Here is an 18,035-nt window from a genome sequence, read left to right as displayed (position 1 = left end):
AAGTAAAAGGTGTCATGTGGCACTTCGTCTTTCATTCTCTACTTTTTTATTATTTTTTGTTTTTTTTTTGCTTTTGTATTTAATTTTCTTTTTTATTAAATCCGTTTTTTGTTTTTTAAATTTTTAATTGGCCTTTTGAATTTTATTATTTATAAATTTATTAATTTTGTAGATAATGGAGGAAGGAGAGAGTGTCCACATGGCACCCTATCCTTCCTCCATTTTTATTTTTTTTATTTTATTTTTTATTAGATAAATTTTGTAAAAAAATATCAATAGAAGTAAAAATTATAAAATAATTTATATTCAATTAATTTTAGTTTATATCAATCTAATATATATGATTTTTTTAAAAATTAAGATCAAATCGAAGTTTTTTTTTTTTTAAATGATGTCGCGATGGAGATGAATTTAAGGTACTTTGTCCTATCTTAGATGTCTTTATCTTCTTTTTTTTTCATTTTCTTTTTTTTAAAGCTTTTCACTTTTTTTGTTTCATTTTTTTTTATTTTTAAATTTTTTATTAGATAAATTTTGTAATAAAAAAATTAACTAAGATAGAGATAGTAAAATAATCCGTATGCAATGAGTTTCAGATCACCCCAATTCAATAGATGTAAGAATGATAAAAAAATCAATAACTGATAACTGATAAGTGTCAATTTATCATGACCTAATCAATATGATTTTTTTAAATAAAGATTAGATTAAGTTTTGTTTTTTTAACAATTTAGGTCAATTCGGGATGGATTTGGGATATTCTGCTCTAATCTTCCTTAGGATATATAAAAAATATATTTTATTATTTACTTATTTTATATTTACATATATGTATTATATTAATAAAAATATTATTTAGTATCTTAATTTAATAAAAAATTATATTTATATATAATTAAATTATAATTTATATTAAAAATTAAATATATTTATATTTATCTATATGTTGCCATTCATTAAAACTTGCTATAAAATTTTTACTTTTCCGATATTTAAAACATAATTAAAAAAAATAAAAAATAATCCTGCAACTTAGTGCGGTCTAATTCTAGTTAACTTAAAGACGGAAATAAAAAAAAATAATCATAAACCACTTTTTAAAGAGAAAAAAATGTTTTTGATGGAAATATATTAAATTAAAAAATCAATTATGAATTTAAAATAAAATGATTAAATATGAAAATTATTAATATCTAAAATTCCAGAAGGCAAAGAGTTAATTCTTTCTTTCTAAATTTTTTCCTTGTTTTGAGCGAAGAAAAAAAAGCGAGTTTTTTTTTTTCTTGTGTTCTTGTTGGATTGAAGGCAATTTTCTCACTATTATAAATTTCATTTTATGGTTCACATGTTATTCTTTTATTTATTTTTGTTGTTATTAGAAAATAATAGATAATAATTTTTGTTAATTTTTTTCAAAAAATTACCAAAAATAAAAATAAAATAAAAAAAATTCAACCAATGATAAAATCAAACTAAATTGAATTTAAAATTTTAAAACTAATAACGGTTTGAATCGGATTTGATTTGATTTTTTTTATATATTATATAATATTATAAAATTGAATTTAAACAAAACTTTCATTCTTTTTCGAATTGAATTTTATTATTCAATCTATGGATTTTTAAATTTTAAATTTTTTTAATTTTTATATACTATTTTAATATATTTAAATAAAATTTGATATACAATTATTATTTTTATTTTATAAAAATTTAAAATATATATAAAAATTAAAATATATATAATTCAGTTCAGTTTGATTTTTTTTTTCACTTACTAATCTAAATATAATCTAAACTTAATATATATATATTTAATATTAAAATTTGATTCCAATCAAATAAAAAAAAATTTGATTCCAATCAAATAAAAAAAAATTGATTCATATTGAATTGTATATTACGGATTTTCGATTTTCTTGATTTTTTTATCCCTAAATAAAATTACCCATTTATCCCTTATTCTAACCCAAATCGAAGTTACAAATCAACAAAACGTAATTGCAAAAGTCGAGTCTGTACCATGTTGAGTCTATAATTGTCATGCATATTCGCGACGTGGCGTATTTTTAGTGGACAATCTAAGAGATGCAGAGGATAAAATATTGCTTCCAACGATTTAAATTTCAAACAATTAGCAATATTTTTTTGAAGAAAAAAGCAGATAAAGAGAGTAAGAGGGAAGGTTTAGTTAGAAATGGCGGGAATTTGTTGTCCAAATCTGATTCCACATCTCAACCGGACGACCACTCAATCACCGTTAAATTTACAGAGGGTCCACGGCGCACGGTGCTGCTCTGTTACACCGGAAAATGAAAATAAAACCAAAACTCCTCAGCTTTTAAGACTGGCAGTGAGTGGTGTCACAGAGTTGCTAAGACTCTTTCCCTCTTCCACCAAAGACAGGTAACTAACTTTTTTTTTTTTCTGTTTGATTACTGAGAAAAAGCTGGAAAAGAAAAAAAAACTAACTTATGAAGTTTAAATGATCTGATAATTTTGTTTGTTATCTAAATCTTTTGAAGAGTTGATGACGAACCGAACACTAGAGACAGAGATGGAATTTCAGTTTCTGATGTTGCTGATGTTTTAAGGATCCTCGAATCTGATTATGAAAATGCTTACTTTGTTACAGGTATCCTCTTGATTTTTTAATTAATTTTTTCTCAAAAATGCTTATTTTCATTTCATCTCAAGATATGTCTGTTAATCATTTATCGGATATGGCATGCTACTTACTGTTTTTGAAAACATCTATTTGATTTTTTTTTCCTTTTCTTTCATCTGGATATAGGGAATTTCACTTCTGCAATTTATGCTGAAGATTGTATCTTTGAGGATCCAACTATTAGATTCCGAGGTTAGATGCATCAGAGTAATACATCAGAAAAGGGATTTATATTGCTGTATCTATCATGTTGTGCAGGTGTATAGTACTTGTAATGTCCTTTCCGAACTCAATTCCTTTTCTGATATGACCCTACTTTTGACTATAGAAAATAACTATGAAAATTTTATCCCTCTAGTTTCTTGTTTTTGTCTTTTACTTGGCATTCAACCTCAATCATGTAGCATCATTCGACCACTTTTACTATCTCATCATGCTGGATATTGTTCTCTCCTTTGTTGGTCTTTGGGGAGGATTTTTCCCATATAGTCAGACTTATTTGGATCTAATTTAGCTGTTTCTATTTTCTAGTTTATGTTTTATTGACATCTTTTTCTATACTGAGATATAAGAAAAGCCGGGAAGAAATATAACTTATCTTTTGTAGGAAATATATGAAAACTTTTGTACGAGGCACTTGAACTCCAATAAAAGGCAAATTTTCTCCTTAAGAGGTAACATAAACCGCCAATAAAATCAGTTTATTGTCATCTCTTGATGTTTAATCTTGTGACAGTAGAATTACCAATTAATATAATGCTACTTGTCATCTCACTCTAATGTTCATGCATGATGCTATTACATGCTAATATTTGATGCTTCCTTTGTCTAAAAAAATAGTTTGGACTATCTTAAACTTAAATAATATCTACAATATCTATGGTCTTTGGTAATTCAGGTAAGGAGTTATATTCTCGCAACTTGAAATTGCTTGTTCCTTTCTTTGACCGCCCTTCAATTGGATTACAAAAGATTGAGAAGGTATATCATTCTCTATGAATTAAATTGACTTTAGCTAGATGTGGGAATGAACTTCTGTAATTTAGTAGTATGAACATAACTCTCTTTATAAAAGATTGTTTACATTTAATTCATTTTAAAGCAAGTGGCTTCTTTTGAGCCTGTGGTTGAGATACCATGCGGTTTAGTCCTGATTTCTTATGAAAAGATGGAGTGGATGATATTTATTGGAGATAATTTATAGGATAGAAGGATTTGCGCTATTTCATGAGTCTAAACTTAGTGTCTTAAATAGGTGGTTCTAGAACCCATTTTCGGATGTTAATACATCTTCATCCACAAAATGATATTCATACATGATACAGCATCCCAGGAACAGAGTCTGTTCAGTAAATATTTACCAATTCAACGTACTGCCGTTTCATTTATTTCACGGGCTTGTATATGTTTGTTTGCTTTGGTGCTTCCTCCCTTAAAAAAGGAAGCCTCCATGACTTGGCATTTGGCCAACGGGGTAGAGAAACAAACTATTTAGGAGGATAATATATGGATTGTTTCTCCTATAATTGAGGAAAGGATTTTGCATATTAAACTTTTTTTTGCCTCAGGTGTAAAACATTTTTAGTGGTTTCTATTGTGTTTTATGGTATATTTAGATTAGGTGTTTAAGAATTTACTAATTAGATGCTTTAGAATTAGAGGAAAAGAACCATTCTTGCTGACAGGGTAGTTTCCTCTTTCTACTCAGTCATTCTTTATGAAGATATTTTATAAGTGAAATTCAGTTTCATGCCATCTAATATAGGCTGCCAAAAGTTCACACCTAGAATAGACCTGTAACAACTTGCCTTGTTTCAGGCCTTCCAAAGGGTCTACCTTCTTTCCTCAATGCATAGGCAGAACCATTACCATTTAAGATCCTGGAGTTGAGCTTGGTTTCTGAAGGTACATTTATGTTTAATAGCCAAGATTCACACTTGCTGAACCACCTTCAGCATTTTCAACTTATCAAATGGATATCAAGGAGCCCTAAGCACATAACACATATAATAGGTTTTCATTATTCAAGAGAGAAGGATGCTACATAAGTGTTTAAAATATGTCTCTTCGAGAAGGCATTGTGATTTTATACTGTCAGGTAACTCCCAACCCTTAACAGAAACAAAAAGATTGGCAGAAGAACAGATCTATTATTTTTTGCATTATTACATTGCTTCCTTGGCTCCCTCTCCCAACGTTTTTTCTGTGACCAAAACCTATTTTGATTTCAACGATTTTGGATAGTAGCTAATAATTTGTCTTTATATGCAGGGTGTCAACACGGAAATGAATTTTGTGCTGGCAACTTGGAGATTAAGGTGATCTTTATCTTGTATCAGTTTGGCTGTGATTCATGGTCAAATATTCCAATTGTCTGAATCACTGAAGGAAACTGAGGTTGCTTAAGAACTAGAATTTGAAGTTACTTGAAAATTGAAGTTATTCTTCTGTCATTAGAGAGCAGTTTATTTTCACACTTTACTCTGCAACCTTCACTTGCTTAGATACTACCATTTGAGCTGTATCGAAACAAAAGAAAGATATTTTTTGCTGCATAAAACCAAAACAATTTCGGTTAGCTGTCCTGATGCCTCCTGGAGGGACTTAGTTTTTCTGATACCTCCTCGAGGTATTTAACAATAAAAGCAACAAGTTTAAGTGACTCTTGATTAAAAAAATAATTTAGCTTAAAATGCTTAAAAAGATGAAAGAGATGGGGGCCGCATGAAATGCTTCATTGATGTGCTAAACTTCAATATATCAATAAGCCAATAACGCAAGGCAATAAACAGCAAACCTCATTATCTAGTCAAGTTATTTTCTCGTGTGTTATGCCTTAATGTCTCCCTCAGAATTTGGTCTGGCAGCTATTTATTGAAATGGAACTCTTAAGTTTGGCCTGGAAAAATGAATTTGTGAAAAAATTCCTTTCTTCTGTGCATCTCTGTGTGTGTGTGTGTTTTAATAGCTACTACATCAATAAATCACTTGTTACACAAGTAGCTGTGTGGTAGAGATATTTCATGCGATGCTTTTTGTTAGGACAAGGTCATGTTGAGACTTTTTTCAACTTAAGGTTCTTTTCCTATTAATCCTTTTTTAGGGGAATGAGGAACTGTGGTTCCAGAATACATAAATCTTCAGTTGATCCCTTTATGAAAGAATCTAAGCATGGATTGAGTGAAATTGCTTTTCAGTTGCCTATTCTTTTCCACAAGCAATTGTTGGTTTCTCATGGTTTAAGAATATTTTAGAATTACATATTTGCTTGAGTCAATTTCTTGGATATCTTCGGGCATTATTTTTGTCACTTAGAGTTAGTTGTATATCTTATTTGCAGAACCTACCTGAAGCTTCCATGGAGGCCTCTTATTTCAATTGATGGAAGCACTTTTTATGAATTGGATGAGAAGTTTACCGTAAGATAAAAGCTTTCTTTACTGTGTCAGTGGGTTTTTTTTTTTTTTTTTTTAACTTATATTTTGTGCATGCCATGAATGTCAGCATTTATGGTTGTTTTCTTTGATTTTCTTTTCAGATTGTTAGACATGCTGAGAGTTGGAATGTCTCTGCACTCGAAGCAATTGGTCAGATATTCACCCCTCGTTTTGGAAGGCCAAATTATTGAGCATAATGTACAGACCACAAAAAATCAAGTTGCTATAAAGTATCATTAATGTGAGTATCAGTTTCCGGTAGGATTTCTAAAGCAAAGTGAAAGAGTTATATATATTGGAATTTAAATTTTAGACTTGTTAAATAATATTTTTTAAGAATGATTATATGAATCAATTAAATTAAATTATGAATTCAAATGTTACTCTTAAAGCAAGTCGGACAAAGTTGATCAATGGTTCAGACATAGTTCCTCTCCTAAGATAAATCATGCTATATTGTGACATGTATGGATATTCCAATTTTTCTTGTTGGGATTATTAGCTGTGATCTTGACGGTCAAAATATTGCATGGTTGAGGTAACAGAGTCAGTAACAAGATACAGCTAAATCAGCCAGACACGATGCATTTTCATGTCAATGTATATTGTACTAAATCATCCTTAACTGTTGAGAACAAAATTGCTAAAAAAAGAAAGTATATCAAATAATGAGCCAAGAATTGCTAAAGAACAGACACCAAAGAGTATATCACCTCTTTTTTTGTTTTTTCATTTTCAACCTTTGGTGTCTGTTCTTTGGTGCCTGTTTTTGGTTCATTATTTATATGTTAATCGAACTTAATCAAGCGAGTTCGAATAATTTGATTTTTATCTCGAGTCGAGTTTGAGTTAAAAAAATAAAATTTGATCTAATTCGAGTTGAGTTTCAAACTTCAAATTTTGAATCGAGCTCAAGTTTAATACTGCATCGACTCGAAATTGATTACATCCCTATTTGACATTATGTTTTACACAATACAAATATTTATACAAGAATTTTTACATCTATATCCAGGTATAATTATCAAACACAAAACTTGCAGTTAGAAGTAAACTAATTGCCACTTCAATCAAAACTCATCTATGTGATCCAAAGCCAACATTCTCATAGGAATTTTGTGCTATATGGTTCTTGATGTTTCGGGATTAAAACAACAAGACATAGATATCAGAAAGACTTGAAATTGGCCAATTAGCTAATTATTGGCATAAATAAATAAATAACTTAATTTCAACAGAACTCAACAGACCAAAAATCACACAAGCACAACATTTGGATTAAACCAACAAGACATAGAAAGACTCGATGTTCTTGACACAACATTTTTTGCTATACGGTTCTTGATGTTCTGGGATTAAACCAACAAGACAAAAATTAGAGACTTGAAATTGCCCTATAGAAAAACACTTAATTTCAACAGAACACAACAATAAGTACCAAACATCACAAAATAAATTGGTTCATCACCTCAATTCAAACACAGCATTAATACAAAATAGAAACACCCAAAAGAAAGTAAACAATTAGCAGAAAATTTAGAAAGTAACATTCAACCATCAAAAAGTTGTTACAATGAAGTCTAGATATCCCATATGAAATTATAAATTACAAAAAAAAAAGAAACCTCTTTCACTTAGTCAACGCTCTGCATAATATCCTCAGCAGTAAACTTAGTACCCTTATCTTTATCAGCGGCGGCCCTTCCTTTCGCCTTCTTATTCAACAAACTCTTCCGGTCCTTATCCAGCCTCAGCTTCGTAATCACAACCTTCCAAGGGTTGATGCCCACGTTAACAGTTGACCCATTGACTTTCTCACGACTGATTCGCTCCACGTTTATGACCCATTTGCGACGGTAGACTTCAACCACTTTCCCTTCAGGCCCTTTGTAAGTTCCGCGGACCACTTGGACCTCGTCGTCCTTGCGAACCTGCATGGACCGGAAGTTGTATTTGGAGCGAAGGTCGGAGGAAAGTGGCGCGCCCATTTCATTTTTGCGTTCTCTCTTCTCTGAGTCGGCCGCAGGATGGAAATGATGATTAGGATTTTCGAGATTTTAAGGGTGAGGGTGAGCGAGTCTGGCTCTCTTTTTTTTTTTTTTTTTGGCTTAGTTTGTATGCGGATTTATTATTATTATTATTTTCTAATTTTGAAATATTTTTATAATGGAAATTATTTCTTGTTTTACATTATTAATACTTGACCATCAATATAATTTAAAATTTGTACAGAGGATTTGGGATTTGAAGTCAATGCTTTTGTTTCAGATTACCTGCTGAAATTCTGGATTTTCTTTTTTTAAGATTTAAAACCAAAATTAGGTTATAGATTATCCACATGCTAACAATTTATCTCCTAGTAAACCCATTTTTCATTACCATTACTCTGTTGGAGTAGAAATTGTTTAACTTATGATTTTTGGACCTCATGCTCAAAAAATGAGACAACCTATGCCTTTCTGCACATTATGCTAATGAGGACCAACAGGGAGTAAAATAGCAAAATTTTGAATATTTCTCGTGCTCCATTGCCGAACTTTGCAAATGATGCGTGTGATTAAAATTTGTAGTATATTGAAAGAATGTGGCATTGAGAACAAGATTTCCTCTCTTGCCATTGACAATGCATGTAGTATGGTTAATAGGCAAGAGATGTTGGATCTTATTGTTGAAGATGGTTTGGATCTTACTTGAGTCAAGTATACTGCTTCCAAGATTTATTTTCAAAGGAACAATGTGAAAAACGGTGCCAGAGTAACATATGCATGCACAGCAAAATCTATAGTAAATTATACAATCTCGTGCATATGGATCTCTAAAGCAAATTACACAAGGGACACTCGCTAATTGATTTCCCTGTCTATGCAAATGGATGTTCTGATCATAAAAAACAGTCAAAGTTCAATTTCAGATATACCAAGAAATATAGTGATCTGAACCACAACCACGTGCAAAGCAACATTGTTTATTTGCAAATACTGATCCAGCAATCTTAGCATCACATGTTTTTTTTTAACAGGCACACCAAATATCAAAGGATCTCGCAATTATGAGTTAATTCTCAGTAACAGATATATATAGCTAATAAAACAAGGAACAAGTACAACATCGATCACAATTTCTTTTCAAAGTGATCACGCCATTATTGTTGGCGGGCTTATTCCTCTTCCTCTGCTTCCTCCAGCCACTTCACAAAGGGCTCCAGTGCCTTCACAAACGTTTGCCTGCGATAATTTACAGTATATTCTATAAGATGATACAGAAACAAAAAGTAAGGAATGTAATATCAGTTAAGGAAAGAAATTCGGTAGAAAAAAAAATAAAAGTAATGTAATATAAGCTAGGGTTTCAGAATGAGAAAAGGACAGTAATAATTATGATTATTTACTTGGTTATGACCTCAACTAGTGGGTTTAGATAATATAGAAATTGGCCTAGCCTTCATTTTCACATAAAAATAATGAACAAAAGAAAAGCACTGAACCTTCGAACTCAAAAAAGTGGGAATTCAGTACTCTGATTCGTTACCATATGTTCCTACCAGTCATTCAAGTGCTAAGCAGAACCATTGATGATACATCATACTTCTCAATGATATGACAGCAAACATGAAATGAAAGCATACCTGCCCTTTAGGTTTGTTCCTCTCCGGAACCAGTGAAGAATGGTGTCTTCTGCAAGGACATCCTGGTCATACAGAGACCTCACAATCTCAGGGAACAGCTTCATCAATTTTGCATCCTCATAGCATTGCATCTGAACTTTATATATAAGCTCAAGCTCAAGTTTGCCACTGGTGCAGAAGGAATTTAACAGTTTTGCCCATGTTTGGACCTTTATCAAGAAAACATCTATCAATTAACACCTTAGTCCATCATTTATTCTCAAAATGACAACTAATAATTTAATATATAGTTATCCAAAAATTCCTAACAAGTTATTTATTCTAGAAAGCAATTTGAATCTAGCAAAACTACATCAACTTTAATTATGCACCGCTAAAGGGGCAAGTTTTAGAATTTAAAGCGGACAGTAGAAAATTGCCATATGTGGGAATGAATAACTGTTGAACTTATGCAAAGGTCAGATAGTAATGCATTCATGTAGAACATAATCAAAGTCCGGGCAGGTGTCTAAAAAAAAGGGCTAGTAAGAGAATTTAATGGGGCAGGGTTGCATATAGAAATTTGACATATGTGGGAAAAGATAAATGTTGAACTTATGTTCAGATCAGATAGTTATGCATTCAAGTAGAACATAATCAAAGTTTGGGAAGATGTCTATGAAAAGAAAATCAATTTGAGCCAAGACTTCTACTTTAGAATGCTTTTCAAAAAAAAAAAAAGGGTTTACTTCAGAAGCTTCACAGAACGTAAACAGATACATAAAATTCAGCAAAATGATTACTATTACACAAATTTAAACCAGGTATCCATCCAACCTCCAGAACAAATCAAATAAATTTCCGGGAAAACACTAAGAAAGGAACTAAACCACGCATGCTGACCACTACTGTCTCTAATTAGAAAGAGGAATATCAATGAAGTGAGATAACCAAGTTCAGCAGAAGTCAAAAAACAATGAACAGAAAGTGGTCAATATAAAAGAGCTATGACCAGGCACTAACACATATCAAACCAATGATATTAAACTGTAGAATTACAAGATGTGAAATACAACTAAAAATGTTATCAATTCATGTAACAACCAACCTAGAATGTACTAGTACTCAGCAATCTAAATGAAAACAAATTCTTTAATTGGTCAAAATATGTGTATAAGAATCAATTCTCCCCTAACCTTCTTCCTTAGATTGCAGTCTCAGGAAGTCAGCCACCCAAGTTTCTTACCTGAAGCCAATTGAAGTAAAGGAATTGACATCCAAAATATTGTTTCATCATAAGCAGGTTGTTTTTCTTACCCCCACCCCTTCTAATTACCCACCCAACACGACTCCTTCATCAAATAAATTAAATCAAAGGAGAAAGTAAAATATGCATCAGTCACTGTGAAAGTCAGCTGCGTCCACATCTCCAAACATGCAACACAAATTATATTTAACCAGAAAAAAGAGGACAAAGCAAAAAGGCACAGATCAAAAGTATGAGCACTCTATAGTTCACGAACCATCAGTAGATCATATGATATTACAGAATCTTTACAAGTTGCAAGACATTTTACAACACGGTTTACTGTCATTTTGCACCTAGGTTGCAGTTAGCACCCCCTTTATGGTGCTTTTTTTTTTAAAAATAATTTTCTTACATATTTGCAACAAATGTGGAATAAAGTAATTTCCTGAATGCACAACCTAGTGATTATGAACCTGTTTTCAATAATGTTTGATACCGATAGATTTATTTCATTTTTGTGTAGACAAAGACCAGGCATGCATCAGATTATTAGGGTTTGGAACATTAGGTTATTATGTTGCTATGTGCCTGATCTCCTATGATACATTGGGTTTCCATTGAAAAAGGGTCAGGGAAATAAATATCAACAGAAAATTTATTACCTGTCGCAAAGCTGAATTGGCATTCTGCTGCTGGTTCTTTCCAGACCACTTAACAGCATCCATTAATACATCCCACAGAATTCGTACAACCTCAATATCAGGTAATTTAGCATCTTTAACAAGTTGTTTGACAGTTTCAATTACTTCAGATATATCAGATTCCTCTGCTATCTGGGTTGTCAGAGCAGACTTCATTTCCTTCAGTTTTACCTCAAATATTTTTTTCTCATGGTATTCAACCAAGGGCACCAACCCTTCCTTGCTGAAAATCAACATAATTAGACATGAATAAGTTTCAAACCAGTCAAGAAGCATGACATATAGAAAGACACAGCTTGAATTCACTCGCAAATCAAAATATACAACCACACATTGTAACAATACCATGAGGTGTTCTAGATGATGAATAGATATAAGAAACTCATCCCATGCCTTGTTTTGAATTCACTCAAAAGAAAGGATGGAACTGCAAATAGGATGAATCATCCTTCTAGTATAGGATAACATAATACTTTGAAAATGGAAGGATTAATAGTATAGGATGATTGGCATTTTCATATTATCTATTTTACCCCTAAAAGTTGCATAAAAAAACTTGACTTAAACCAATATAAAGTGCCACATGAGATTACTTGGTTGGCTAACCTAAATGCCACTTTTTTTTTCTCTTTTCTTCTATTTTATTTTTCCCATCATTTCTTATCTTGCTTCCCTTTGCCACCACCACCACTGGCAAGGTTTTAGGTCGTGACAAGGGGGATGGAGTCTTTTTGCATCAGACTTGGCAAAGGAGAGACCGAAAAGGAGCTCCTTGCACTAGATCAATTCCGTGAGCGACCAAATCTGGCCCTTGGCCCTCTCATGCCATTGGATGGTTCCAACCGCCATAATGAAGGGCCAGATCTAGCCATCCAGACAACCCTCCCTATCCGGCAGCTAGCCTCAATATCAAGGGAAGAAAAAAGGAAAAAGAAAAGTAAAAAGTAAACAACAAAGGGGAAACTGGAATGAATATACATTGTTTGATAAAATAAAACTTTTTTTTTTTTTGAAAAATCAATCTAGCTTTTAATGGTCAAAATTATAGGTTTAAATTATATCCAAAACCATAAAATTATAAATTTTAAGGAACGGTAATTTTCATCAATGACAAAAATCTTCGTATTATAACCTCAATCTGTATAGATAAAATATGGTATAGGATAAACAAATTATCCTATCCTAGTCTCAATCTAGCACAAACTAAGCATAGGATAGGATAATATCATTTAATCCCATCCACTAGCTTATCTCAAATGATGATACATATTCTATCCTTTCCATTATTCTGCATACCAACACACCATAATTCAATATTTCTCGAACAGCCAAGTCACAATGTTATTAGAAAAACATATGTACTTAATCACATGAAACCCAAAATCAAGAAAGGTTCAATTATCTAAGCCAATTATGAATAAGAATCAAGTTATTAACACATTTAACATTTCTCGAGCCTACCACTGATATTGTCAAAGACATGCAAAAACTTGTTTTGACAAATAAAAACTATGCCACAAGTTAAATTATATACTGGCAATCTTATTCTTTAAGTCTCTACTTTTGTTCTCCCAAATTTCACTAGAGAACCAAAGTCAAGTACAATTCACCAAATGTCAAACCCAACAAAGGGATGATCCTCTTTCACCAAAAAACAAAACTGTTGACTTCCAACTCTAGTGTAAATTAGGAAACCTAATGTAGATCAATTATCAATAATATTAAGAATTTCTCCAACTCCAGAAGAAGTGTCAATGATAGTCTCAGAAATCAGGACAAGCATGAAAATTATAAATGACACAATTCCTCTATCTCTAAACAGAAAACTTACGTGAAATGCTCAGAGAAACCTTCAGCAGATCGCTTTGCGGAAGGGAAGAAGTCCATGAGATTGTCCTCCATTTTCCCTCGCTTCAGAATGGAAATTAAATCCTCAAGGCTATTATCCACCAGATACTCCTTGAAGAAGTCTGTTATGAATGAAAGAACTAGCCCTTTTCCCACAAGATTATCCTTGAGCAGTGGCTGGAATACAGTCTCAGGTGGCAGCCCTGATAGTTTCTGGGAGAAGGCAAGTGCAGTGAAAATTGCGAGCTTCTTCCTTTCATTTTCCTCAAAAAGCTCCAATGACTGCAAGAATCTTCGCATAACATTTTCAAGATTCTTTATCAAAAAAGGCTTTCGGCGCAAGATTTTCTGTACGTAGATCACAGATGGCAAAATGGCTTCGCGTTTAGCCTCACACTCTATTATAGAGTAAGGGTGTCGCTCACCCTCATCAGGTTTAATTGTGCCTGGTTGTGTGCGGCCTCCAGTGAAAACAACCTGCAATTGCCAATTTAGATCGCTCCAAAGCAGTATAACCAAGTTTCAAAAGGGGAAAAGGGAGGAAGCAGACAATCAGAACCACAGAGATTTGAAGAACTTCAAATTTTGGTCAAACTTCAGGAATATCTGGCTTTAATTTTTTTAAAAGAAGGATTACTAGACCTTTCTTATGCAAAATTAGTTAATTCTATGTGTGAAAAAAAAGTGAGAAGGTAAATGTACATAGGCAATTAAAGGAGAAACACCATAAGTCCATAATCAAGTTTAGCGAAAAAGATTTTTGCTAAGAATATTGTCTTTACCAGTACCAAATGTTACTTAGAAACAGGATGCTGAGTTCAAAACTCTAGCCATGCACGGTAGGTAGATCAAATGTTAGCCTCAAAAGTCAACCCAATAACCACCTAGCATGCATATGCTTCCTATATCTATTTTTCCAGTAGATCACAGTTCTTAATGCTGATTTAAAGATACAATGAAATAGCAGAGGGCAATCCAATGTTTGCCCTTGAAAGGAAAATACCAAAACGTTAATATTTCCATATAAAAGCAAGAAGTTTACCTCAAAGAAGGTGTCACCGTATCTTGAGAAGTTGAGGTCTGAAGATTCAATGTTCTTGGCAACAAGTTCCTGCATGAAGCAAGTGTTTGATCAGCAAGCACAAGATAACGAACTAGAAGTCAGAATCATGCTTGAGTTTAAACCAAGATTAAAAATATGTAAACTTTGCATTATGATATTTACCAGATCACCAACATTATCCAAATAGATCTGGACCACTGCATCAGCAAATGCTGCAGGGTCCAGGGGCGCAGCAATATTCCGTTTGCGGGTCTTAATCCGCGTGCCGCTGCACAACAGATAAATGGAAATTATGCACGAATTAAAATTAATATAAAAGAACATCTGAAATACACACTTTAAGGTTCTCACACATATTGTTAGCACAGCGGTTTTTCAAAGGCAAGATAGCACTCAGTCCAATGAATTGAGTTTGAGAAGTCAAACAGAAAATTTTTCAGCATCAGCCACAATCTAAACTATAAATGAAAAAACAAGTTCCTATTTTATCAAGGTACTTTAAACATCCCACAGTTATGAAAACAAATACTTAAGACATAACCCTGAATTATAGAATAATGAAATCAAATTTACTTAAAGGGAAAAAATTGAAAGGTACAGAATTTTTTTTTTTTTTATATATAAAAAATAACACGAAGATGTCTAGCAGAAAGACCAAACTTTCCCTACTTATAAATCAAGTAACAAGCTCTAAGCAATAAGACAGACTGCACGAAGATCATACCATTATTAATTTCGAGTAAAAATGAAGAATAGTTCATTTCTAGAACGTAACAGCATAAAAAGGTTTATAGACAAGGAGACCGAGAAAATTGCAGCCAAAGGACGTGAACTTCGGCTTATTACTTCCAAAGTTCATTGTATATGTGATGTAACTGACATCAACTACTCAAAATACTAAGCATTACAGATACTCTAGTTTATTACTATCTTTTACAATATCAGATCAAATACCATTAAGAAATTGGGATGAAAAATAACTTACCCAAGAGTGGGTTTCTCCTTCGAGCTGCAGATGTGCACGCCAAGATCAAAGGCGCAAACATTGAAATCAATTAGTGAGAGATCAAAAATTAAAATTGAACATATATTAGAAAAGAATTGCGTATATATCGGTTAAGGCCCAAGTAAATATATTTTTTATATTAGTTTAATAATCAAAGATTCAAATCTCAAAGAAAAAGACAGTTTTTTTTTTTTTTAAATAATACCAGAATCAAAATTAAAAAAAAAAAAAAGCTTTATCACAATACCTCAAAAAAAAAAATTCTAAAAAGAGCTTCCCAAAAAATCCAAGATATATATATATATATAAACAACGAATCAAGAAATGAAAATTCTTGCAAAATAACTTATTTTTCTCTTCACAACAAGAAAAGCCTAAAATCGAAAAAACTAATCACAAAGTTTTTTTTTTTTTTTTGCTATTTAATTGATTTATTTAGAAATGATCAAATCAAGAACTTTACAAACCAAAGACAAATAACAGGAAAAAAAATAATATTTTTAAGAAAATCCCAATATTATGAAACAAAGATCAATAAAAAGCGAATCGATTTGGTTTAGCGAAAATAAAAACCATAGATCTCTGATTAAAAAAAGAAAATTAAAGATCCAGAAAGAGATAGAGAGAGAGAGAGAGTACCTCATAAACCAAGACGAAGAAAGGATCGGAGGAGAGGAAAGTCTCTCTTGGATTTGGGAGATTCTTGAGAGAAGAGAGAGAGAAACAGAAAAAGCTAAAAGAAAGAGAGAGATGGAAAGAATAATTTTGGACAAAGATTTTATAATTTTAAATTATGAATAATTTTTTTTTTTTTTACCAAATACAAATATTTGTAAATAAAGTATGAGAGAGAAAGATTAATCATCTGATGATAAATACATTCAAAAAATTAATTTGAATTAAGTTTACCTCGTTCATTTTTTTATTACTATTAAAATATTAAAAATATTTAATACTATTATTTTATAATTGTAAATATATTTTACAGATAAATTAAATAAAAATTAATTTGAAATCCTTTTCTATATTTAGAGCTGGACATTTAAGTTTAAAAAAAGTTGAAAAGATTTTAAGTACCCAATCTTATCTCCCTGAGATATGTGTATATAGATATATTTTATATATAAGATTATGATAAGATAAAATAAAATAATATTATAAAAATATTAAATTAAATAATATCATCTTATCTTCTGTTTAATGTGTGTAAAAATTAAATTTATTTATTGATTAAATTTATTTTTTTTTAATTTATACAAATATAATTTAAATAATTGATATAATTTTTAAATATATAATAGAACATGTAAGTGTAATTTTATAGATTAAAAATAATCAACTCTAAGTAAAAAGTATTGAATCATCCTATATTAAGAGGATGATTAATATTTTTTGTAATCATATCTATTTTTTTTAAATACAAATTAAATATAATATAAAATGATTATCACTCTATCTTATCCATCAAATATTATCATAATATACAAGATTTTTAGGATATGTTCGATATACAAGATTATGATATGATAAGATAAGATAATATTATGATTAAGATTAAATTCAATAATATCATTTTATTTTTATATTTGATGTGTGCAATAATTATGATAAAATAATTTATTTATTAATTAAAATTAAAATTTTTCAAAATTTATATAATTTAAATTATTGATATAACTTTTAAAGATATAATGAGATATATAAGTTCAATTTTATATATTAAAAATAATTTTTCTACTTTAAGATGATTGAATCATTATAGGATGATTAATCAGTCTTGTAATTCTATTATTTTTTTAGATAAATCAAATATAATATAAAATAATTATCATCTTATCATATCCAACATCTAATACATCAAACGTGACATGATAAAATAAACAATATTATGAATATAATTAAATTAAATTAAGTAATATAATCTTATATTATGTTTAATAAATACAATGATTAAAATAAGATAATTTTATTTATAGATCAAAATTATATTTTCTTAAAGTTTTACATAATTTAAATTATTAATATAATTTTTTAAAATATAATAAAATATATAAGTTTAATCTTATGAATTAAAAATAATCATCTTTATTTTAAAAGAGTTGAATCATATTATATTAAAAGAATAATTAATTTTTTTATAATCTTATCATTTTTTTAAATACAAACTAAATATAATATAAAATAATTATTATTTTATTTTATCTATTATTTTATACATCAATCATGACATTAATTTACATTAATCGTGAGCAACACAAGATATAAAGGAATTTTTTTTTATTATTTGAAATAAATACTCAATTATACCCAAAAAAGTGATTGCAAAAAAAAAGATGATAAGTGTTAGAATGAACTGAATAAAGTTATAAAAAGAATAAAGTAAAAATCTAGCTCTAATAATTAGAACTTATTCGGAAATCACCTTGTGGGGGCTGTCTAGACTTTTGAGAGGCTTATCC

At 30.5% G+C, this 18,035-nt stretch overlaps 2 protein-coding genes and 1 pseudogene across 5 annotated transcripts; 1 reads left to right on the top strand and 2 right to left on the bottom strand.

Moving 5' to 3' along the window:
- The first annotated feature begins 2,062 nt into the window (after positions 1 to 2,062).
- On the top strand, positions 2,063 to 6,749 carry LOC111295138 (adenine phosphoribosyltransferase-like protein, putative (DUF2358)). 3 transcript variants are annotated; one of them, XM_089743335.1, is made up of 7 exons: positions 2,063 to 2,406; positions 2,526 to 2,635; positions 2,795 to 2,860; positions 3,567 to 3,649; positions 4,940 to 4,986; positions 6,009 to 6,087; positions 6,173 to 6,749. In XM_089743335.1, the coding sequence occupies exons 1-7, from the start codon at positions 2,198 to 2,200 to the stop codon at positions 6,212 to 6,214; spliced, it is 636 nt and encodes a 211-aa protein (XP_089599461.1). In that variant the 5' UTR covers positions 2,063 to 2,197; the 3' UTR covers positions 6,215 to 6,749. The 3 variants fall into 3 exon arrangements, with proteins under 3 accessions (XP_089599461.1, XP_089599462.1, XP_022744251.1); XM_089743336.1 differs by having other exon boundaries at positions 2,064 to 2,406; positions 6,009 to 6,112; positions 6,207 to 6,749; XM_022888516.2 differs by having other exon boundaries at positions 2,074 to 2,406; positions 6,207 to 6,727.
- An 880-nt stretch (positions 6,750 to 7,629) lies between these two features.
- LOC111294458 (large ribosomal subunit protein uL24z pseudogene) lies at positions 7,630 to 8,216 on the bottom strand (annotated as a pseudogene). The gene has a single exon (XR_016327452.1). The product of XR_016327452.1 is annotated as a large ribosomal subunit protein uL24z pseudogene (transcript).
- Positions 8,217 to 9,034: 818 nt separating this feature from the next.
- Positions 9,035 to 16,328, bottom strand: LOC111293769 (uncharacterized). The gene is made up of 8 exons (XM_022886698.2): positions 16,216 to 16,328; positions 15,556 to 15,579; positions 14,733 to 14,838; positions 14,550 to 14,618; positions 13,491 to 13,984; positions 11,621 to 11,882; positions 9,731 to 9,939; positions 9,035 to 9,329 (listed from the first exon to the last, which is right to left on the bottom strand). The coding sequence occupies exons 1-8, from the start codon at positions 16,218 to 16,220 to the stop codon at positions 9,263 to 9,265; spliced, it is 1,236 nt and encodes a 411-aa protein (XP_022742433.2). The 5' UTR covers positions 16,221 to 16,328; the 3' UTR covers positions 9,035 to 9,262.
- Between the last annotated feature and the right edge of the window lie 1,707 nt (positions 16,329 to 18,035).

Source organism: Durio zibethinus, chromosome 14, assembly GCF_047325235.1.
Source record: "Durio zibethinus cultivar Kanyao isolate XHJ-2024 chromosome 14, ASM4732523v1, whole genome shotgun sequence".
NCBI classification, from domain to species: domain Eukaryota; kingdom Viridiplantae; phylum Streptophyta; class Magnoliopsida; order Malvales; family Malvaceae; genus Durio; species Durio zibethinus.
Note: the sequence above shows the minus strand (reverse complement) of the source record. Positions and strands in the feature narration are given on the sequence as shown.